We start from the raw sequence: 25095 nt of genomic DNA, 5'->3' as shown, positions 1-25095 counted from the left end.
CTCCCCATGTCTCACCAACACAAATCCCTCTTCTCTTTCCCACAAGCAGACTGACCAGGGAACACACCCCCTAACCACGTCACATTTCTATTAATAATTCATGTCACAAGTGCCCATTTTCCCCCCAGGCTTGCCCATTTCTAAAGGATGAGACCCAAGCCATAGCCTGCTCCCCACCCCTCCCCTCCTGGAGGAGCCTCCACTCATGTGGAAGACTGCCCGCTTCTGCCCCTTAGACTTCAGGAATATTTGATGTCAGACGTTGTAACTTTTGACCACTGGTCTAGATGATCCTCCCAGATACTAGTGATCGGCACCTTGGCCCTTCTTTTCTGCGTTCCTAGCAGGTTCTATTAGCAACTGAGAAGTGAAAGGTGGCTGTAAGACAAAGCCGACCCTGACATGCAGACCCAAACGATAGCACATCAGCAGTGACCTGCCACATAGAGTTTGTCTCCCCATTTTGTCAAATCCCGTACACATCATCCTCCTCCAGGGCACAGAAGTGGGGCCCCAGCAAATTGAAACCAGAGCCGCGTGTATTTCCTTCTGTGATGCCAATAGGAACCGAGAGGTCTGGATCAATAATATGACTTGCTGTCATGCTTTTTGTTTTGACAATTTTCAGTCTAAACGATAATACAAACAGTGTCGCATAGATATTGAGCAACTTGAACCTTATTTACCATATGCGGCTCCATTCTTGGAATGAGGTGGAGACTCTGACTCCACAAGCTAATTGGCTGCCACTTGGGGAAGCCTGCACAGCCTCTAGAAAAGAAAAAAAGAAGTGCCCACACAGATTCGAAAGGCTGTTGCACGAATCCACATAGCAATTCGTGTGGGGCTCTCATCACGTGGAATAATTTTTATTCGGGAACTCCAGTGATTCCTCGATTCCTCTCCTGGCACACATTTTTATCATTTTCATCAGATCATCTCGGAGCTGAAATCGCAGTGTTATTTGTGTTAGGTCTCAGAGTGAAGATGTCACTGCTATTAAATGTTTATTGGACTTGCCCAGTCTTTTCCAAATTTAACAACTTGATTGTCACCAGGGAAGAAAGATTGTGAGCTGCTTGTTGCAGATAGATGTTATAATTAAATTTGAATAACGCAACAACGCTCTTCCTCCTTGCCTCTCGGCCCCTATTCATGCAGCTCGCATGTTTTGATTTATATGTAATCACCTATATAATTTTTTGGTTATATGTATTGTGTTCTTACTGAAGCACATAATGGCATAGGCCTGTTTTTTCAAAGGGAGGATAGCTGAATTACAAAAGGAAGATCAGTTTATACCCAAAACTGACCTTGTTATAACTAAATGAAAAGCAATTAAACATGTAAAGAAAGTTGCTAAAATATAAAACGAACTAGAACTCGAAGATTTAAGAAATTAACTCATAGGCCAGGCACCGTGGCTCATGCCTGTAATCCCAGCACTTTGGGAGGCCAAGGCGGGCCGATCACTGGAGGTCAGGAATTCAAGACCAGCCTGGCCAACATGGGGAAAACCCATCTCTACAAAAATACAAAAATTAGCTGGGTGTGGTGGCACACGCCTCTAGTCCCAGCTACTCAGGAAGCTGAGGCGGAAGAATCATTTGAACCCAGGAGATGGAGGTTGCAGTGAGCTGAGACCATGCCATTGCACTTCAGCCTGTGTGACAGAGCGAGGCTCCATCTAAAAAAAAAAAAAAGAAAAAGAAATTAGCTCATAATGATGCATATGGTATGATATGGTATGTTATGTCTGGACTATTCATAGCAAAGAGGTATTAAACAGTAACCCAATTCATGTCCTTGGCAATGTTAGTTACTAGCTGTGTTACCTGGAGTGAGTTTCCTAGCCTCGGTCTCACTTTCCTCATTGGTTAAGATGGGCATAACAACAGACCCACCTTGTGGAGTTTCCTAAGGGTTCAATGGCATGTTGTATGTCCAGTGCTCAGCAAGCATTTAATAAATGGTAGAGATTATCATTATTATTATTATTATTATTACTGAAAGATTCTTAAAATCCTAGACAATGAGAGAAGCACCCTGAAGACCAGCTGACTTTGCCAACTCACTCAAACCAGTTAGAAGAAAAGCATGTCTTCTAAATATACACATAACATATGTTCATTATTTTTCAAATATAAAGCAGTTGCTAAAAGCCATAGAACAAAATTTAAAATCCCTAAAGCCTTTCATCCAGAGGGAAACACAGTTCACATTTTAGCATGTCCTGAATTTTTTCTATCAACCCGTTTCCAAAAGTTTAGTCACACCAGGTATCCTGTGGTTTGACGGAATATTTTTATGTTATGAAATATTCATCTACAACATCATTTTTAGTGCCAGCTAATTTTCTCCAGCCTAGATGGGTCTTTCGTATTTCGTCCCTTCTCAGTGATTTCTCTTTGTGGTAGATCTAGCAGGTCAGCAGGCAAGGGATCTTTCACTAATGTCAGTGAATGTCCGTCTGAGGACAAGACGTTGGAGGATGAAGGAGATGGGGGAAGCTTACAATGTTTATAGCCCTAGCTAAGCCCTGATCACGTTTAAAGCAGCAACAATAAAAACAAATATGTGGTACTAGTTTTCCCTTCTCCCGACTCAGGGTTACAGTGTGGTGCCAAGGCTGACCTCATTCCACAGCCTCCCGAGGGCTGCCCACACATATTGTGCAGTCAGCAGGGGTCTTCCTGTGGGGAGCACAGGCCCTGGGACATGGAGGGCACCATCGAAACTATCCCAGGGGCCATAATGTGATTTTTTTCCCCTGTCCCCACATGTTAGGAAAAACTAACAAGCCCATCCGTTATCAGGAGTCACATGAGCACCTTTTTTTTGCATTTAACACAAGGTTTTTTTGTGTGACTGAAGGAGCTACCTTTGGAAAACTCCCAAGGAGATGGATGCATTTATCAGAGACGAGCGAAGGTTTGCATTTTAAAATGTAGAAATGGAGAATCTTTTGAAGATGAAGCAACACCTAGTGCTTCTTCCGACCACATCGAGGCCAGAGTTAGATTGGCAGCTCTAGGATCTGAATCGGTCATTTCCAAAGAAGGTTCATTCTCAGGATTTCCTAAGCTGCCCCCCGGGAGTGATTCTGGCCATGCCAAGTGCAGGTCTACAACAGGAACTCACTGACACACCCCCTCGATCACCTTGTTTAAACAATTCACCCATGTGCTGGTTTGATTTTAAGCCTTTGTAAGTAAGTGAAAATACACAGAAATCATCCATGATCAATAGAATGTGCTTCATAAGATTAAATAAAAATTTTAATATAAGAGAGTTGATTTTCTATCACTATCATCAAAACATATTTTATTCAAATAATGATGTTAACATCTGTAATGTGAACCAACGATAGCTGAAAAGGAAAAAGAATGGCGAAAACTGTAATGCATACCGGAGTTTTAAAAATGATATCACTGTTTTCAGTGAAATGAATGCGCTCCCTGAAACTAATGAGATTTGTGTTTTATGTTTGTAACCAGCAGAGATCGCTGACGGTGATGAAAGACTGGATGGTATTTCTCTCCCACCAACAGGTAAATAAAACACATTTACATTTTCATCACCCGGAAAATGCAGCCCACAAAAATATTTGCATTGAAAATGATTTTAACATGAGACGTGCACATGCTTGAGCAAACTGCTCCTGCCCTGGACACAAGCGCTGGTCACTGGAGCTTCTCAAGGCCCCGTACTCAGAGATGTTTTTCACATCGTACAGAAAAAGCATGAAATGCTACCTTTTTTCTCACACTCTTATTTTCATAAAAATCTCAGTAGAGCAGCTCCTAAGAACTAAGCATCACAACATTTTGCCTCCCCAAACCTTTGGACGTTACAAAATATTTTTAACATGAAATGAGATTTCGCTTTAAAACAGGGACCGGTAATTTTGTGTGATCAAATGCATGACTAGTCTGTCCTCTCCCGCCTCCTCCAAAGGGCCTCAGAGCCTTAAGCAGTCAGTCAATGGACACCCAGTGAGTACTGTGTTTTGAGTGATTTGAACAAGGCCAGCCATCCAGCATTAGTGGCACATTCCTAATACCAGGACCAAATCAGCTGAAGACATCCTTCCATGGAAGTGTTTGCTGCCGCTGTTGTGTTAAGCCATAGACATAATTCCAGCTTCATATTATCTGACTCTCAAGTAATGCTTCTGACCCTGGCTTCCTACCTGTGTGTGGGTTCATATCTCAGAGCCAGAGGGGCAGGTGTCTGATCCATGAGCCTTGTGGAAAACAGTTTATTCCCTCCATTGGTCACAAGACTCTACTGACTGCCCTCAAAAGAATACCTGAAGATTCTCAAGTCCACAAAACCCAGATACCCCCACAAAACCCTCTTACTGAAAAAGCTCAGCCAAATGTTTTTTCATCTAGATTCGGGGTGGTCTGTTTTAATTAAATTCAGCAAATAGGCCAGGCACGGTGACTCACTCCTGTAATCCCAACACTTTGGGAGGCCAAGGCAGGCAGATCACGAGGTCAGGAGTTCAAGACCAGCCTGACCAACATGGCAAAACCCTGTCTCTACTAAAAATACAAAAAATTAGCCAGGTGTGGTGGCATGTGCCACCCCTGGCCCCGGGCATCTGCACTGCCTGTCCTCCCTGTATCAGGCAGGACAATCATTTGAACCTAGGAGGCAGAGGTTGCAGTGAGCCTAGATCACACCACTGCACTCCTGCCTGGGCAACAGGGCAAGACTCCGTCTCAAAAATATATATATAAATAAACAATAAATAAATTTAGCAACTATTAGTGAAGTCTCTAGGCTGTGTAGGAACTGCACTAGGCCATGTGTTCATTGACAGCAGATATCCCAAAATGGCAAGGAAAGCCATGTTCACAGGTGTAGGATGGGTATGTGTTAGTGAACTTCAGAGCAACAGGAAAATTCAGCCGTGTAAGTAACACATTGCTTTCTCTGCTTAGCAAGTAGCTAAGCAACAGATCGATGGACAGATAAATGAAATAAGCTGCATAATGCAAAAAGACATGCTTGCATCAAGTTCTTCCCATATATCGCCACCATATAAAAGGAATTTCTCTTCTTATTTGGCTGTTTTTCCACATTTGTGAATTAAGAGAATTGAAATACGTGATCTCTGTTGTTCCTTCCCAGTTTGTCATTCTCTGAATATCAGGGCACTCATATCAGCCTCATTCTTATCACCTGGCCTATTCCCAGCAGATATATGAAATCCTAATCATAATAGACCTGCCCTTCAAAAGGCCCTTCAGGGGAGCACCATTCAGGGGAGCACCATGCCTTTCTAGCTGTGCTTCCCAAGTGCCACCTCCTCCCACCCCCGGCCCCGGGCATCTGCACTGCCTGTCCTCCCTGTATCATGTGACACAGCGGGCTTTTATGATTTGAAAACCACTCCCCTTGAAGTTTATATTCACCTCCAAGTGGTGAGTACAGAATGCCTTTGTATTTTCCCATCTGAAGATGGAGGTAGAAATCTTTCCGATGAGAAAATTGAGCTCAGGGGAAAAAAAAAATGTCAAAGAATCTGAGAATGAGAAGGAGTGTGAGAGATCATCTAGTCCAATCCCTTCTTTTTATCCAGTCCTTTTATTTTACAGGAAAAAAAGCCTGAGGCCCAGAAACATTAAGTGACTTTCCCAAAGTCTCAGCTGGTTGATGGCCTGGCCGGAACCTGGGTCCCTGGACTCCCAGCCATGATACCACATAGCTTTCTCATACCTAAGCCAAAGCCAGCTTTTCTCTGCATGTTTCTGAGAGATGCTAAGAGATAATGGATGTACCAATCCCTTTAGGAGTCTGCTTTGCTGTCTCAGTCTTCACAATTAAATGTTTGTCGTCGGCCCAGTTTACTGCAGCTTAAATTTATTTCTTCCAGCCTTTTCTCAACCTCTACCCAAGGCTGTGAGGTCATAATTAAGAAAACAGTATAACACACCCGCAGGTCTTCTCACTAAACTATTGATAGATATTTGATACAAATCACTAAGCAGCATGATAAATAAAAGCATTCGTCATTTAGAAAACAGGAAACGAAGTTGCAGATTGGTGCTCGAACTTTGCAGTAACAAAATTAAAGAATCTTGATAGTCTAGCATGTCTCTTGATTGCCTCCAAAGCAAAATTCCCATTCTGATTGGCTTCTTTGAATGCAGTGCTGCTACTAACAGGTGCCCTCTAAGAATTCCACCTCTCTTACACATGTGGCTTCATCCTTGACTTGAGCCTCACTGGTCAGAACCACAGAAGCGACCAGGGGCTCTGAAACAGACTCTCATCCCATTTATCCAAGCTAACAACAGTTAGTTCTTTCTCAGGATTCAACGATGCTTTTATTACTTTTGTAAGGTCTTCTTTCCTCCTTCCAGATCTGTGTGTTTGGAGGAAGGCAGGGAAAGGGGCGTAAATCCTCAAGTGTCTCTATGAACCAGAAGTGATGAGGGCAGAGTTACAGGCAGAACGTCAGATGACATTTGTCTGGATGCATTACATTTAAGCAACCTCTGTTTGTCAGGTTTTAACAAAAATGGATGCACCGTCTATGGTCTGTCTATTTTATATTCCCTTAACCCTATTCACTAAGCCTTTTTGGGCAACTACCAGGATGAGCCCTGTGTTGGGTGCTGGTATACAGATGCCCTCAGACTAGTGTGAGAGGCAGAAAGAATTACATAAATGCTCAGCACAGACATGTGGAGAGGGCCTGGGGCTCAAGAAAAGCCACTTAGGAGCTGGGGACAATTCGCATTAAAAGAAAAAAATTATAGAGAAAGTGAAATCAAGCCGGGCACAGTGGCTCATGCCTGTAATCCTAGCACTCTGGGAGGCTAAGGTGGGTGGATCACCTGAGGTAAGGAGTTCAAGACCAGCCTGGCCATCATGGAGAAACCCCATCTTAAAAAAAAAAGAGAAAGTGAAATCAAAACAGTGCTTTCTAAAATTTAAAATAGGGCTTTCAAATTTGAAATGGAGGATGTTTGTCTGGACTTAGCAATTGTCATAAATGGACATTTTACATGCTTTTCTTTTAAAGAATTAATAAACTATAAGGAAGAACATTTCAATTGCTTTTACCACCCACAGACAACCATTATGGGATGATTTTTCTCAAATGTTTCTCCATTTTATTTATTTATACGGCGGGGATCAAACATGTAAAAGTTTGTTTCCTAAGCTTTTTTTATTTTTCCTTAATAAGCATTTTTCCACTTTATGGCAAATCTTCATATGCATTATTTTAATAGCTGTATGATATTCTGTTTTGCAGGTAAATTATATTTTATTAGGCCATTTTCTATTCCTGTACAATATGTGGATATACTCTAATAGTAACACACATTCATGGATTTTCTCATAAGAAACAGTCATTACAGATTTCAAATTTCTACAGTTGCTCATGGAGGACAGCCAAGGCCTTGGCTAAAACTTGGCAGCTTCACTCTGAAACAGATACTTCCCCAGTAAATTCTTTGCTGGTCCAGAACACCCACCTCCAGCCATGTCACAGAAACATGTACAACTCTTCCTTAGAGAAGCGGCTCTCCCCCTTCATTTTCTTGTCTCTGTTGTAGGTAATATATTTGCCACCAGGAGAGAAAACACGGAGGACACAGAACCAGGTTTCATTGCCTAGACCTTGATTTTAGTGACACTGTTCAGTGGCATACGTAACTTCCGTTTGAATTTCCGAAAAGATCCACGTAGCATTTCAGGTTCCTGCGAAGTGTGGGTGTTCTGTGAAGTTTACCTGTCATGTTGAATAGTTTCCTATACTTTCTTTGTAATGTGTGCTAATCAAACCTCCAATTGGGTATAAGATTTTTTAAATCATTTATCGGGTTGATTTGTTACCCTTTAAAAGTCTGGCATATGATTCAGTTAGTTCATCGTCCGTTATAAAGAAGTGGTTCTCTCTTCCCTGCTTTCATTCAAAACCTCGATGTGAATACATAGAGCTTTGAAACCTATTTATTTTAATGTAAATTGCTTAGATGCGGTATAAAGGAGAGTGGCTCTTTCCGGTGCTGAGAGAGCAGTTGTGAAGGCCAAAAGTAATTGGACCCTCATCATCTTGAAAGATGAAAAAGTTGTTTTGGGAGACAGGATACCTCTGACCTATGAGATGAAATCATCCATGACATCAGTGCCCCCCCAAACGGCCATTTGTAACTGAGTAAGTGCAAATGACCTGTGAGTCCTTAGGAAAGAAAAGCCTTTTCACCCAACTTGCATCAACACAATGACAAAATAACTAATGAAAAGGTGAGAAAATCAATCAATTATCTACATGATACCTAACAGCCATTTTAAAAAACAGATAGTTTTAACTGGTCCAGGGTTTTGGCACCATGTGGCAACTAGCTAAAAATGTACTTAATATCATTTATTTGGTTCCCAGTATACTTGCCCTCTGCTTTATATAAAACTAATATATGAAAATCTGGATTTATTTTTAAAAGGTATCTTGCCATGAAGGCATTTGTTTTATAGAAATATTTGCCTTCAGATTTCTTTCTCTAATAAGGTGGTGAATTTAAAATCCTATGTTATTTAGAAACAGTGCATTTACACTTCCTTTATTGTATAAGCAAATTGCATTGAATCTTTGCCATTTGACCCAAAGACCAGAAATTGGCATGAAAGCAATTTGGACTGCCGATCACCAAACCCACACCTGCCTACTGGCAGTTCCAGTGCCTTCCCCTAGCCCTGGATTTAGCAAAGCATAGAATGTTAAGAGCTAAAAGTTATTGTAGAGACTACTCAGTCCCACCCCTTGTTCTGCAGGTGGGGATGAATGAGGGTAAGCTGTTGCCAAGGGCCTGTTAACCCCTCAGTGGCCGGGGCCCTGCCTAGAACCCCAGTTTCCTGACTACCCTGTCCAGGGTGGTCACATCGCAATGTGACATCACACTGAAACGCTAAACCTAGAGATAGGAGGGGATGCTCTGGGATAAATCCCTCTTCCACCAAAGACCAGCCAGTCATCAAAGGTGACAGAAGTCATCCCTGTGCTGTGACAAAAAGCCGGCTTTAGGTGTGGCTTGTGGAATTCATCTAACTAGTAGACACGTTACGTCTCATCTATGTGTGTCTTATTTTTCTTCTTCTGGGGGCTACAAGGAAGGTTTGGAGAAATTATTCCCACCATACCTCTTCTTTAGCCTTTTTCCATTCTGGCCAGTAAGTAATCCCTTTCCTGAAAACAGTCTCTTTGTTGTATCCAGTGGTCAGATGAAGTCCTGCAAAGAGGGACTCTTGTGTTTTTTGCAGCTTGGGTTTAAAAATCTGTCCTCTGCCTCCCAGAAGGAAGTATTACCCAAGGGAAGGGAAAAGATTACTTAGTGACCTTTCACTCTGTTAACATAGGATGAGTAGGTTGCTGGTAAAGGCAGAAACACTAACTTCCAACTGTGGTCTGCTAGAGCTTCGCTGGGAGCCTTCAGAAGCAGGGCCTTCCAAGGCAGGGCCGCTTGGAGTGCTGAGCACTTGAGGACAGGCGGGGCTTGAGGCTCGTTCAGCTCAAAGCTATGTACAATGAATGGCTTCACACATTGGAAGTACATATCCAAACTGCAACAGTAAAATCATACTTTGTAAATTAAAATTGTTTACTTACTGTGACTACTGTTCAGACTTTATTCAGAAATCCTTTTTATAGGCTTTCTTAGCAAAAAAATCCATATCTGTGGATAATGTCTCAATCTTCTGTATATATGTTTTATTAATATGTAAATATTCAGATTTTTAAAAATTACTATGTTCTTTAAAAAAGAATTCCACGCGAGCCTAGTTGTGAAGATGGTGTATAACATCGTGTTGTGATATCAGTTCCCAAGATGCTGTTTATGTCCATTCTGGAAGAACACAATAAATACTTTAATTGAACGTGCGTGCGGATCTTGACTGTGCGCCTAAGTGTTTATGGAGAGAAGTCAATGCTGTTCATTAATTAAAAGGTATTATTAATACTCTGATGAACTCCCACAGAAGTTATATCTCCTGATGAAGTTAATTTAAAAAAATAAAGAAACGTCCTAGATTGCTGCCGGGGTGAGAGCCTGCAGACGCTAGGAAGGCTGTGTCTGGCGGTTAGATCAATGACTACAGCAAGTCCCACAGAAACACTTGAGCGTTAAGTACTGAGATGCTTGAAGCCTAATTTTAAATGAATTAGGTAGCTTTATAATCTTCGCTTAAAAGGTTAAGCCCTGCTTCTATGGAAACAACACATCAGAAGGACGAATCAATCTTCTCCGATGCAGAGCGGCAGTAGCCGCAGAATCGCTCGCTTCCCGACTCTGAACACAGGGGGGCGCCGCTCCTCGCCGGGCACCTGCCCCCACCCCGCGCCTCCCGCGGCCGTGCTCGGCCGGCAGCCTGCTCTGAGCGGGCTGCACCCGCGGGCTGAAATTCGGCTCCATCGGGGCTTCAGTTCAGGGTCTGACTCTGGGGCCCTGCTTTTAGAGGGCCCCGAGACAGCTGGGAGGGGAGGCGCGGGGGTGAGCGGGCAGGAGCTGCTGCACCCGCACCTGGGCAGGAAGCCCCAGGGCGAGCTATTGCAGAAACACGTGGGCTCCAGCCTGCAAGTCTTGCAGGTGTCCACGCTGCTCTGAAGCTGGAGCCTGGTTCCCTCGCCTCTGCCCTGATACCCAGCTTCCTGGGGTCCCTTGGGTCAGGGGCCCACGTCGTATCTTTTAGCCAAAGGCCTCTGGGATGCCCTTGATCCCACAGGCTGGCAGGGGTGGGTGCTTTGTAGGTATCCAACAGCCCAAAGACCTCTCTAACCCAATGGCCAGGGGACCCCAGATTAGCACAGTTGCTTCCGTTGTCACCTCTTGTATTCTCCCCCACCCAGCCCCCACTCAGGGATCTGGGGACACAGCTGGCTCCTTTCTCAGCAGCATCTGAGTTCAGTGGCACCGTTTATTGAACACCAACTGGTCAGACACTGTGGGTGTTTAGGGCGACCGGTTTCCGGATAAAAGGGAAAGGAGGGTAAGAAAGGGGAGCAGGGGCACGTCCTGGCAGTGAACTGTGCCAGGCTTGCACCATCCCCAGGGGCTGGGATGGCGTGGGCAGCCGCCGAGCATCTGAAGTGAAAGGTCTTGATCACATCCACCTGGCTGAAGCAGGGAGCATTTGCAAGAGGCAGGGCAGGGGATGAAGACAGCGGATCCTGTGAAGAGGCTATTGGCAGAGGCCCAAAACCCACAATGCCACCCCTGAGAAAGAATCAGCTCAGGCTGGAGCAGGGAGAACAAGTCACAGCTAACACCAGAGATTTCTGGCTGGGGAACCAGGAGGGGTGTCACTTGCTCTCACTAAGGAACACGGGTGTGGTGATTTCGAGAAGACAGGTGAGTTACTCCATTCATTCATCCATTCATTCCACAGGTGCTTGTGGTGAGCCCTGCAGTGTTCTGCTGGGCGGGAGTGCAGCAGTAAACCAAACAAAGTCCCTTCTCTTGCAGAGCTCACCAAGACACTGTCACAAGAAAAGCGACAGAGGGCGGAACCCTGGGGGGACAGCAGCACACAGGTCTGCCCGTGTTCCTGAACCAGAGAGAGAGCTGAAATGGGAGCTTCATCCCAAACCAGTCAAGCCTTCAAGCACCATTCATTCCTCATAACTCAGATCTCAGCTACACTCCATCAGAGAGGGTTTCGCAACTCCCCCATGCCAGGCTCCAGCAAGTCATAGTCTCTTACTCTTCACGTCGCTTGCCTCTCTCTGAAATTATCTTGCTTATGTATGTGTGTGTTTATCACCCATCTTTCATGCACTAGAATCTAAGCCTTGTGATGTCAAGCTGTTAAGATTGCAGGCCCTGGTGAAGACACGTTCAGGATGCCCTCTCTCCCCTTTGCCCAGCAAGAGTGGACTAATTAAAGTTGGACCTCAGGTTTTTATTAATATGCAACTGAGTCATTCTGATGACAGTGACTAGTGGCCTCCCGGTGCTGCCAGTTACAGGAAGTGACTCCCCTTCTCCCATCAGCCCAAACCCGGAGCCTTTATCCCAGAAACTGAGAGTGAGGGGAGGGACGGGGCTGTTGGGCAGTGGCCATATTGTGGAAGGGAGCAGGAGCCTTTTCCTGCACTCTTCTTCCCTCTATATCCCATTTCTTAGATCACGTGGGCTTGCCATTTCCCCTAATACCTCCCCACCACTGCTCTTCATAATTGGAGAAATTATATCAATAGATGGACCAAAGAGATGCAGGTTGCACTCTATGGAAATTTAATAAATGCTAGTGATTCAGAGCAACTTGAATTTACACAGATCAACTCCTATTATGTTTTGTAACCTCAAACACATGAAATCAATTATCCCCCTAAAATAATATATACAGGTATGTATATTATTTGTATACATATAAAAAAATGTGTATATACATATAAACAAATATGTATATACATATTTGTATATAAACACATATATATATATTTATATATAAACAAATATACGTATTTGTTTACATGTATAAACATTTGTTTATTTCTATTTTATTGTTGGTGAAATCAAAAATAATATTTAAATGATCTTAGTTAAAAAAAAAAGAATGTTCTAGAAATGGAGCTCGGCATGGTAGTGCCCCACATACTTTACACACATTGGTATTCCAGATAGTCCTGATAGTTAAAGCCCTCTTTAATTGCTTTATTTTGGGCCATTTTAGACTGTTCACTGATAAATGGAAAGACATTTTGAACCTAAACTTTGAAACTAAGCTACTTTGTCATTCCCTTAAAATGCTTTCCAAAGTGAAGCTGATACAAGCGTGATCAATGAAGGAGTCGTCCGAAACCAGCTGTCTGGACTTCTGTGTGTGCGTATCCTCTAACACGGTGCCCAGACATTCGAAACATGGAGTGCCTTCCATGCCAACATGGAGTGAAAATCAATTTTACAAGGGAAATGAAGCATCCTGAGGTGTTTCAATGAAGCGGTAGACCAGTTGCATATTCGGTTAGAAAAACGATTTTCTGCTATACTCTAACAATGGAGAGAGAAAGAGAATACATTAAAATAGAGGATACTTACTCTGTGTATTAGCAAATTACCCTCCAAAAATGATGTATTTCTAACCACTGGACAGAGAACATCAGAAGCGACTCAATTAGCAAGACGCAGGCTAAGCTCATCCCGCTCTGGTGATACACATGGTAACAGTGCCCTGTCCTTCTGGGAAATATTTCGCTAGTGTGAAGTTATGACACCTCCCCCTGCTGCCTCTCACGATGCTTCCTAGAACACGGAATGATGGCCACAGGCAGCTTTGACACTTGTTAAAATTTTGTGTTTGTTTCTGTCATTATACCATGCGGTGTTCAAGTGTGTTGTTCTTCCTACCTGCCCCCTTCATATTGCCTGGCAACAATAACCACAGCCCGTTCCTCCCGTGCCTCGCCCAGGGGGATAGGTTCACTAGTCATGGCAGAGTGGACATATTTTAAAATGTCTGACTGACTCCCGGACACTGGCTAGACACTGACACCTGGCTAGGAGCCTTCATACACCATGACCCTGTCGTGATGATGGCATACAGCTTTAGAAAGTGAACACTCTCAAAGACCAAGACACAATTTTTGATTGGAAAGCATCCAGTGACTTTGGAATGAGGAGGAGGTAGAAGCTGGCGAAATTAGTCAAAGCCACGGGAAAGACTGAATGCAGGTGTATTCGTCCATTTTCACAGTGCTATGAAGAAATACGTGGCTGGCACGGTGGCTCATGCCTGTAATCCCAGCACTTTGGGAAGCCGAGGCAAGTGGATCATCTGAGGTCAGGAGATTGAGACCATCCTGGTGAAACCCCATCTCTACTAAAATTACAAAAAATTAGGTGGGCATGGTGGCTCGCGCCTGTAGCTACTCGGGAGGCTGAGGCAGGAGAATTGCTTGAGCTGGGAGGCAGAGGTTGCAGTGAGCCGAGATCGCACCACTGCACTCCAGCCTGGGCAACAGAGTGATACTCTGTCTTAGAAAAAGAAAAAGAAAAAAGAAATATCCAAGACTGGGTAATTTATAAAGGAAAGAGGTTTAATTGACTCAGTTTTACATGACTGGGGAAGCCTTGGGAAACTTACAGCCATGGCAAAAGGTAAAGGCAAAGCGAGCACCTTCTTTACAAGGTGGCAGGAAAGAGACAGAACGAAGGAACTGCCAAACAGAAAACTATCAGATCTCGTAAGAACTCACTCTCTATCATGAGAACAGTTTGGGGGAAACCACCCCCGTGATCCAACCACCTCCCATTAGGTCCCTTCCTTGACACGTGGGAATTACAATTCAAAATGAGGTTTGAGTGGGGACACAGAGCCAAACCATATCAGTAGGAGAAAAGCCCCCCAAAAAAATGCTTTAAAAAGTGTGAGAGAGTGGCAGGGTGCAGTGGCTCAAGCCTCTAATCCCAGAGCCTTCAGAGGCCAAAGCAGGAAGACTGCTTGAGGCCAGGAGTTCAAGACCAGACTGGGCAGTATAGTGATACCATGTTTCTTTTCTTTTCTTTTCTATTTGAGATGGAGTCTCGCTCTGTCACCCGGGCTGGAGTGCAGTGGTGCAATCTCAGCTCACTGCAACCTCCACCTCCTGGGTTCAAGCTATTCTCCTGCCTCAGCCTTCCGAGTAGCTGGGATTACAGGTGCCTGCCACTATGCCCAGCTAATTTTTTTTTTTTTTTTTTAGTAGAGATGGGGTTTCACCGTGTTGGCCAGGCTGGTCTGGAACTCCTGACCCCATGATTCACCTGCCTCAGCCTCCCAAAGTGCTGGGATTACAGGGCCCAGATTTTTTTTTTTTTTTTTTTTGAGACAGAGTCTCACTCTGTCACCCAGCCTGGTGTGCAGTGGTGGGATCTTGGCTCACTGAAACCTCTGCCTCCCATGTTCAAGTGATTCTCCCACCTCAGCCTCCTGAGGAGCTGGGATTACAGGCATGCACCACCACACCCGGCTAATTTTTGTATTTTTAATAGAAACGGGATTTCACCATGTTGGCCAGGCTGGTCTCAAACTCCTGGCCTCAGGTGATCCACCTGCCTTGCCTCCCAAAGTGCTGGGATTACAGGTGTGAGCCACTGTGCCCGGCTGAGACCTCATTTTTTTTTTTTTAATTTGCTGGGCAGTGATGTGAGCCCATAGTCCCAGCTACTTGGGAAACTGAGTCACTTGACCCTAGGAGGTTGAGACACTGTGAGGCTCAAGTGAGCTATGATTGTACCACTGCACCCCAGCCTGGGTGACTGAGACCCTGTGTCAAAAATAAAATCTAAATAGCATGTACTACTTTCGCAATGTGAAGAAAAGTGTTTTTTTAATATATACTAATATAGAAGAATATTTAATGGCATAGAGGATTGTTCATGATATATTTATTGTTAAATAGTTTGTTCTGCCTGCTAATAATTTTTAATTTCAAAAACACATTTTATAAAGTTAATCGTGATTGTAACTACAAACACAGACTAATTGCCGCATCCAAAAACTATATGCCAACAGCTGCCTACAGCTTAAAAAAGGTAAAGGCAATGTGTTAACTAACCAGCAGCCTGACCACATTTTTTAAAGGAGTATTTACAAGCACCTATGGAAAAAGGGAAGTTGCTAATAGTGATTATCTCTAGCTGGTAGAACTACATGTGATTTTTAAAAATTATACGTTTTAAGTTTTCTAAAATGAACATATAAGAAAGGTAAAGAAAGAACTCAGTGGTACATGTATCAGTGTATATGTAATGCTTGGTGCTTGGATACCGCTGTAAAAACCTGAAATATATTGAAATATGATAACAGGCTTCTCATGTATACATAAATTCCGACGAAAACTTCACCTTCCAGCTCTTTGCTACCCCATAATATGTACATCAAACCTATTTACAGAACTCTGGAGGATAATGCTTCACTTTAAAGGAAAAAAAAAATCGTTCTGCAGCTTAACAGGAAAAGGCTAACCTCTCTGTAGTTTGAAAGGAAACCAGAGACAGCGCTTTATAAAACATGCATTAGTTGCAAGCCGAGAAGAGGAAACCCATCTGAGGTGTAAGTGCGTTTGACACACCAGTTCAGAAACAACACCGCCGAGGCTTTTGAATTTGGAGGGAAAGACTACCTAAGAGAAGTAAAGCCTGGAGTGATTCGTTGTAAACAAGTAAATCCAAGAAACCACCGAGTTCAGGCCAGGATCATCTGCGCTCTCATATGCTCTTCCTGACTGTTTGACACAGACCTGGCTGGTGATGTGCTTTGGAGAAACAGATTGGTGACTCTCAAGCCACGTGCAGTGCCAGCTCCCTCTGAATGCCGTCAAACAGGTATCTGACTTGCAGTGCATGCTGTGCGCTGTTCTTTTTTTTTTTTTTTTTTTGAGATGGAGTTTCCCTCTTGTTGCCCAGGCTGGAGTGCAATGGCAGGATCTCAGTTCACCACAAGCCTCGCCTCCCAGGTTCAAGTGATTCTCCTGCCTCAGCCTCCTGATAGCTGGGATTACAGGCATGCGCCACCATGGCCAGCTCATTTTGTATGTTTAGTAGAGACTGGGTTTCTCCATGCTTGTCAGACTGGTCTCGAACTCTCGACCTCAAGTGATCTGGCTGCCTCAGCCTCCCAAAGTTCTGGGATTACAGGCATGAGCCACCATGCCCAGCCACTGGGCACTATTCTTAAGCTTCATTCTTGCAGTTTCACTCGGGTCATCCTTGAAACCATCTGTATTAGTCAGGGTTCTCTGGAGGGACAGAACGAATATGCTGTGTATGATATATCCATCATACTAGTTCTGTCCCTCCAGAGAACCCTGACTAATATATATATAGGGGAGTTTATTAAGTATAAATTCACATGATCACAAGGTCCCACAACAGGTCGTCTGCAGGCTGAGGAACAAGGAGAGCCAGTCCGAGTCCCAAAACTGAAGAACTTTTAGTCTGATGTTCGACGGCAGGAAGCATCCAGCACAGGAGAAAGATGTAGGCTGGGAGGCTAGGCCAGTCTCTCCTTTCACATTTTTCTGCCTGCTTTACATCCTGGTCACGCTGGCAGCTGATTAGATGGTGCATACACAGATTAAGGGTGGGTCTGCCTTTCCACAGACTCAAATGTTAATCTCCTTTGGCAACACCTTCACAGACACACCCTGGGTCAGCACTTTGCATCCTTCAAGTCAGTCAACACCCTCACAGAAATACCCAGGATCAGTACTTTGCATCCTTCAATTCAGTCAGCACCCTCACAGAAATACCCAGGATCAGTACTTCACATCCTTCAATTCAGTCAGCACCCTCACAGAAACACCCAGGATCAGTACTTTGCATCCTTCAATTCAGTCAGCACCCTCACAGAAATACCCAGGATCAGTACTTCACATCCTTCAATTCAGTCAGCACCCTCACAGACACACCCAGGATCAGTACTTCACATCCTTCAATTCAGTCAGCACCCTCACAGAAACACCCAGGATCAGTACTTTGCATCCTTCAATTCAGTCAGCACCCTCACAGACACACCCAGGATCAGTACTTCGCATCCTTCAATTCAGTCAGCACCCTCACAGACACACCCAGGATCAGTACTTCACATCCTTCAATTCAGTCAGCACCCTCACAGACACACCCAGGATCAGTACTTCACATCCTTCAAGTCAGTCAGCACCCTCACAGAAACACCCAGGATCAGTACTTTGCATCCTTGAGTCCAATCAAGTTGACACTCAGTATTAACCATCACACCATCCTATGAAGCAGATAACACTCCTCTCCCCACTTAACAGAGGGAAGAAGTGAGGTGCCTTGGTCTAGCTCACATAACTAAGAAGGAGTTTTTTAGCCAGGATTGAACCTGGGGAATATGACTCCAACTCTCACATTCTTAGCTTCTGCTTTGCCTGTCAAGGAGCCTTATTAGTGGAGAGAAGCATCCAGAATAACCCCAGTGGGAGCCCAGCCCATGTGATTTGCCTTTACAGTGATCTTGGAGTTCAGTTTGCACAAAAGTATTGAACCAGGAATGATAGCACATGTTCATTAAATGTTTCTTATGAGCCAGGTATTGTCCTAAATATTTTACAGATAATTCCGTTATCCATGTTAGGATTGGGAGTGCTATTATCCCCATCCCCACTTCACAGGTGAGAAGACTGAGTTACAGAGAGCTTAACTTGCCCAAAGTCACACAGTTAACAAGTAGCAGAGCCAGGCTGCCAGAAAGAGGCTGGGAAGTAGTGTCTTCAACCTGTCAGCGGGTTCTCTATTAAAATGTTTCCGGCCCAGCGCGGTGGCTCATGCCTGCAATCCCAGCACTTTGGGAGGCCAAGGCATACAGATCACAAGGTCAAGAGACGGAGAACATCCTGGCCAACATGGTGAAACCCGTCTCTACTAAAAATACAAAAAGTGGCTAGGTGTGGTGGTGGGCGCCTGCAATCCCAGCTACTCAGGAGGCTGAGGAAGGAGAATTGTTTGAACCCAGGAGGCAGAGGTTGCAGTGAGCAGAGATCATGCCACTGCACTCCAGCCTGGTGACAGAGAGAAACTCTGTCTCAAAAAGAAAAAAAAATGTTTCCAAGGGAATCTAGCAGAGTGATTCCAAGAGGGAGCTTTGTGATCAGAATGACCAGTGTGCAAATAAATATTGGTTCTACCATTTTTTTTTTTGAGACAGAGTATTGCTCTGTCACCCAGACTGAAGTGCAGTGGCACTATCTTGGCTTATTGGAATCTCTGCCTCCCCAGAGGCTGGTCTCAAACTCCTAATCTCAAGTGATCCGCCAGCCTCGCCCTCCCAATCTACCATTTATTATTAAAGCTCTGGTGCTTTTTTCCCTTCACTCCCCCTTCCCACCCACCGTGCTCTCCATCATCCATCCTTCCACCAAAGGAATTAGGGGAGACGGAAATGACAATCAAACTATCCCCAGAATGGAGAAAGCAACCAAAATCACTGGGATCCCCCACTTTAGTGGGGAGACACTTGCTGCAGGTGGCTGGGGAGCAGGAAAAAGATGAGGCTGTTGAACGGTGCCCCTCGAAATGGGATTCCCTAGACCAGCAACATCAGCGTCACCTGGAAACGTATTAGAAATGCAATATCCCAGCCAGGTGCAGTGGCTCACGCCTATAATCCCAGCACTTTCAGAGGTCAAGGCAGGAGGATCAAAAGGTTAGGATATCGAGACCATCCTGGCCAACATGGTGAAATCCTGTCTCTACTAAAAATACAAAAATAAGCTGGGCAGGGTGGCACACACCTGTAGTCCCAGCTACTCGGGAGGCTGAGGCAGGAGAATCACTTGAACCTGGGAGGCAGAGGTTGCAGTGAGCCAAGATTGTACCATTGCACTCCAGCCTGGGCAACAAGAGTGAAACTCTGTCTCAAAAAAAAAAAGAAAGAAAACAAGATATGCAATATCTCCAGCCCCAGCTCAGACCACGAGCTCAGAGGCTCTGGGAGTGGGGCTGGTGTGTTTCATGAAGCCCTCCAGGTGGTCCTGGTGCATATTCAAGTTTGGAAACCACAGCCCTAGGAGATGTGAAAGACTGGGCAAGACCCCAACCTCAGAGCCCTAAGTGGAATCTGAGTAACTTGTGAGTAGTAATAATTAGGTGGGGACTCTCCCTCAGTGAACTGGAGCAAATTCAGTTCTTTCTGTGACAGCATCACTGTCCCTTACCTTCTGATGGAGACATCTAGGTGGCATGACAGAAGCATCTGGAAGGGTCAGTCCCCCGGGTGAACCTCTGGAAGTGGGTCAAGCCTGGGAGTGCGGACAGTTGGTGTTGCTGTTGGGAAAAGTTCAGCACTCTGTTCCCTCTTTTATAGCTGTTGGGATAAAGTCCCCCCAAGAGCAAGGAAGAGGCAGAGCCAGGACCCAACTCCAGAACCTCTCACTCCTTCAGGCCACATAAACTGCCTGGCAGCACCTTTCCCAGATCCCTCTTGGGCCCAGTTGTGAGTTCCTTTGACCTTGCTCTCTCCCCTCCGTCCCCTTGTATGCGTGTCTTGGAGTGGACGTGCCCACCTAACTCTGCTGGCCTTGACCTTCACTCTGCCCTTCAGAATAACCCTCAGTCCCATGAACATGATGCTCCAGGAGGCCTCAGTTCCCCTTGGTTCCTCTTGCAGCTCTGGCAGGTGCTCAGGGCAGATGGAGGCACCGAGGGAAGACAGAGCAGATGAGTTTGGGAAGTTCTCCTGAAGAAGAGAGCAGGGAAGAGGAGCATGGGTTGGCAGAGAAATGCAGAAAGGCGAGACATTTGAGAAGACGTAGAGGTGAAATCCACAATACTTAGAGAGGCTTTTTTTTGATGGAGTCTGGCTTTGTCACCAGGCTGGACTGCAGTGGCACGATCTCAGCTCACTGCAACGTCTGCCTCCGGGGTTCAAGTGATTCTCCTGCCTCAGCCTCCTGAGTAGCTGGGACTACAGACACATGCCACCATGCCCGGCTAATTTTTGTATTTTTAGTAGAGATGGGGTTTCACCATATTGGTTATGCTGGTCTTGAACTCCTGACCTTGTGATCTGCCCGCCTTGGCCTCTCAAAGTCCTGGGATTACAGACATGAGTCACTGTGCCCTACCAAGAGGCTACTTCTTAATGCAAAGGAAAAGTAATAGTGATATAAAAACAAAATTTTCACTAAAGTACATGGGCTATATGATCCCACTTTATTTTCCAAAGCTGTATAGATTTACATAAGAGTCTGGAAATCTACATCAAAACATTTGCAGTGATTATCTCCGGATGCTGCAATTGCAATTTCTGTTTCCTTCTTTTCTTATTTTCTACATTAAGCCTTCATTGACTTTTTTTCAGATATAATTCACATACCGTAAAATTCACCACTTTATTCTAAAGTGTGCAATTCACTGGTGTTTAGTTTATTCACAAAGTTGCACGCCCATCCTCACCATCTAATTCCAGAACATTTTCATAACCCCAAGAAGAAATCCTGCACCTCTGAGCAGTCACTCCCCAACCCTGCTCCGTTCCCAGCCCGAGGCAACCACTCCTTACTTTCTCTCTCTTTGGACTTGTCTCTTCTGGGCATTTCATATAAATGGAGCCATACACTGTGTGGTCTTTTGCGACTGATCTCTTTCACTCAGCGTGTTTTCAGGGTTCACCTATGTGATAGCAGGTATCAGCACTTCAGTGTTCCTTATGGCCAAATAATATTCCATTACGTGGATAGACTGCATTTTATTTATCCATTTATCAGGTGATAGACCTTTGAGTTGCTTCCAGTTTGGGGCTATTATAAAGAATGCTGCTCTAAACATTTGTGTACCAGTCTTTGTGCAGACATATATGTTCAGTTCTCTCGGGTATATACCTAGGCGTGGGGTTGCTGGGTCATATGGTAACTCTATATTGAGTTTTTTGATTGTTTGCTTGTTTTTTGAGACAGGGTCTTGTTCTGTCACCCAGGCTATAATACCTGTAATGCAGTGGCACAATCATACCTCACTGCAGCCTCAACCTCCTAGGTTCAAGCAATCCTCCCATCTTAACCTCCAGAGTAGCTGGGACTACAGACACACACCACCACACCTGGCTAACATTTATTTTTAGAGATTGAATCTGACTACATTTCTCAGGCTGGTCTTGAACCCCTGGGCGTAGACCATCCTCCTGCCTCAGTGCTGGAATCACAGGTGTGGGCCACCACACCTGGCCTATGTTGAACCTTTTGAGGAAACACGTATTTTCCAAAGAATCTGAACCATTTTATCCCCATCAGCAGTGTATGAGGGATCTGATGTCACCACACACTTGCTAAAACTTGTAGTTGTCTGTCTGTTTTATTCTAGCCATCCTAGTGGATGCAAACTGTATCTCATCATGGTTGTGAGTTGCATTTCTCTGATGATTAATGATGCTGAGCATCTTTTAAAAAAATATATTTTTACATATTTTTATCTTTAATTGACAAATAACAATTGTATGTAACTGTGGGGTACGATGAGATGTTTTGATATATGTGTACATTATGGAAAGATCAAATCTAGCTAATTCACCCATCCATCACCTCACACACATCATTTTCTGTGATGAGAATGTTTGAAATACATTCTCTTAACAATTTTGAAATTTTAACTACAGTCACCATGCTGTGCAATAGATCTCAAAATCAGCTTCTTTCTATCTAACTGAAACTTTGTGCCCTTTGACCAACATCTGATTCCCTGCCCCCTCCACCACTCCCCACCACCAGCTCCCGGTAACTACCATTCTACTCTCCACATCTGAGGGTTCAGCGATTTTAGGTTCCATGTAGCAGTGAGGTCACACAGTATTTGTCTTTCTGTACCTGGCATACTTTACTTGGCATAGTGTCCTCCAGGCTCATCCGCCTTGTCATAAATGGCAGGATTTCTTTCTTTTTACTAGCTGAATATGCCCCCATTGTGTGTACAGACCACATTTTCTTCATCTATTGATGGACACTTAGCTGGATTTCCTATCTTGGCTGCTGTGAATAGCGCTGCCATGAACGTGAGCGTGCAGGTATCTCTTCAACAGACTGATTTCAATTCATTTGGATATATACCCAGCAGTGGAATTATGGATCACGTGGTAGTTCTACTTTTAGGTGTTGGGGGACTGTCCAAACTGTTTTCCATAGCAGCTGAACCAGTTTACATTCCCACCGACAGTGCACAAGGGTTCCCTTTTCTCCGCATCCTTGGCTATGCTAGCTAGCTTTGATCTTTTTGATGATAGCCATCCTAACAGGTGTGCGGTGACAGCTCATTGTGGTTTGAATTTACATTTCTTTTTTTTTTTTTTTTTTTTTGAGACGGAGTCTCGCTCTATCGCCAGGCTGGAATGCAATGGCGCCATCTCAGCTCACTGCAACCTCTGCCTCCGGGATTCAAGCAATTCTCCTGCCTCAGCCTCCCGAGTAGCTGGGACTACAGGCAGCCGCCACTATGCCCATCTAATTTTTTGTATTTTAGTAGAGACGGGTTTCACCATGTTGGCCAGGCTGGTCTCGATCTCCTGACCTTGTGATCTGCCCACCTTGGCCTCCCAAAGTGCTGGGATTACAGCCGTTAGCCACCATGCATGGCCTGCTTTTCTTTTTTATTTCAGTAGCTTTAGGGGTACAAGTAGTTTTTGGTTACGTCGATGAATTGTACCGTGGTCAAGTCTGAGATTTTAGTGTACCCATCACCCGAGTAGTACACATTGTACCCAATATGTAGGTTTTAATCCCTCACGCCCTTCCACCCTCCCCCTTTCTGAGTCTTCAATGTCCGTTATACCATTCTATATGCCTTTGCATATCCATAGCTTAGCTTCCACTTATGAGCGAGAACATGCGGTATTTGATTTTCCATTCCCAATTCCTTCACTTGGAATAACGGCCTTCAGCTCTATCCAACTTGCTGCAAACAACGTTCTTCCTCTCTTTTTTATGGCTGAGTAGTATTCTATGGTATTTGTATATTGCATTTTCTTTATCTACTCATCACTTGATGATGGGTATTTAGGTTGACTCCATATCTTTGCAGTTGTGAATTGTACTGCAATAAACATATAGATACAGGTGTCTTCCTGATAGAATGACTTTTTTTCTTTTGGGTAGATACCTAGTAGTGGGATTGTGGATCAAATGGTTGATCTGCTTGTAGTTCCTTGAGAAATCTCTATACTGTTTTCCATAGAGGTTGTACTAATTTACGTTCCCACTAGCAGGATAAAACCATTTCCTTTCACCTGCATCCACACCAGCATCTATTGCTTTTTGACTTTTTAATAATGGCTCTTCTGGTTGGGGTAAGGAGGTGTCTCACTGTGGCTTTAATCTGCATCTCCCTGATGATTAGTGATGGTTGCACATCCTTTCCTTGTTGGCCATTTTTATGTCTTCTTTTGAGAAATGTCTGTTCATGTCATCAGCTACTTTTTGATGGGATGATTTGTTTTTTCTTGCTGATTTGTTTGAGCTCCTTGTAGATTCTGGATACTAGTCCTTTGTCAGATACATAGTTTGCAAATATTTTCTCCATTCTGTGAATCGTCTGTTTACTCTGATGATTATTTCTTTTGCTGTGATGAAGATTTTTAGTTTAATTAGGTTGCATTTACTTATTTTTGTTTTTATTGCATTTGCTTTTGGGGTCTTAGGCACAAACTCTTTGCCTAAGCAAATATCCAGAAGAGTTTTCCTAGGTTTTCTTCTAGAATTTTTACGGTTTCAGGTCTTAGATTCAAGTTTAAACCCATCTTGAGTTGGTTTTTACATATGGTGAGAGAGAGGGATCCGGTTTTATTCTTCCACATGTGGTTTTCCAGTTTTCCTAGCATCATTTATTGACTAGAGTGCCCTTTCTTGTATTATTTGTTGAAGATCAGCTGGTTGTGTGTATTTGACTTCATCCATGGTTCATTCATTCTGTTCCATTTGTCTGCGTATCGACGTTTATACCAGTACCGTGCTGTTTCGGTAACTATAGCCTTAGTATAATTTGTAAAGTAATATGATGCCTCCAGATTTGTTCTTTCTGCTTAGATTGCATTGAACTATTTGGGCTCTTTTTTGGTGCCATATGAATTTTAGGATTGTGTTTTCTAATTTTGTGAAAACTAAGTTGGTATTTTTATAGGAATTGCATTGAATCTGTATATTGCACTGGGCAGTATGATCATTTTCATGATATTGATTCTTCTAATGCATGAGCATGGGATGTGTTTCCATTTGTTTGTGTCATCTACGGTTTCTTTCAGCAGAACTATTTTGTAGTTCTCCTCGTACAGATCTTTCATTTTCTTGGTTAAGAATAGTCTTAGGGGTTTTATGGTTTGGTTTCGGTTTTTGCACTATTGTAAAAAATTGAGTTCTTGATTGGCCATTGGTGAGTAGTAGGGCTGCCGATTTCTATACATTGATTTTGTAACCTGAGGCTTTACTGAATTTATTTATCAAATCCAGAAGTCTTTTGGAGGAGTCTTCAAGGTTTTCTAGGTATACGATTATATCATCAGCAAATAGAGATAGTTTGACTTCTTTCTATTTGGATGTCTTTTCTTTCTCTCGCCTGATTGCTACAGCAAGGATTCCTTAGTTTGCATTTTTCT

At 43.9% G+C, this 25095-nt stretch overlaps 1 protein-coding gene across 29 annotated transcripts in view; it reads left to right on the top strand.

Moving 5' to 3' along the window:
- The window catches only part of BEND7 (BEN domain containing 7), a 94064-nt gene extending 82437 nt beyond the window's left edge, over positions 1–11627 (top strand). For 5 of the 29 annotated variants that reach the window (XM_078329502.1, XM_078329508.1, XM_078329507.1 and 2 more), the window contains 2 exons: positions 3498–3551; positions 11484–11626. In XM_078329502.1, the coding sequence (XP_078185628.1) occupies positions 3498–3551; positions 11484–11569 (140 nt within the window). In that variant the 3' untranslated portion in view covers positions 11570–11626. Of the gene's footprint in view, positions 1–3497; positions 3552–5609; positions 9895–11483 lie in introns of those variants that run through there. The other 24 variants (XM_017974066.3, XM_078329497.1, XM_054236794.2 and 21 more) reach the window with 11 other exon arrangements.
- Positions 11628–25095: the final 13468 nt, after the last annotated feature.

The sequence above is a fragment of the Callithrix jacchus genome, chromosome 7 (genome assembly GCF_049354715.1).
Source record: "Callithrix jacchus isolate 240 chromosome 7, calJac240_pri, whole genome shotgun sequence".
Classification (NCBI taxonomy): domain Eukaryota; kingdom Metazoa; phylum Chordata; class Mammalia; order Primates; family Cebidae; genus Callithrix; species Callithrix jacchus.
The sequence above is the reverse complement of the archived record's forward strand: the minus strand, read 5'-3'. Positions and strand labels throughout refer to the sequence as shown.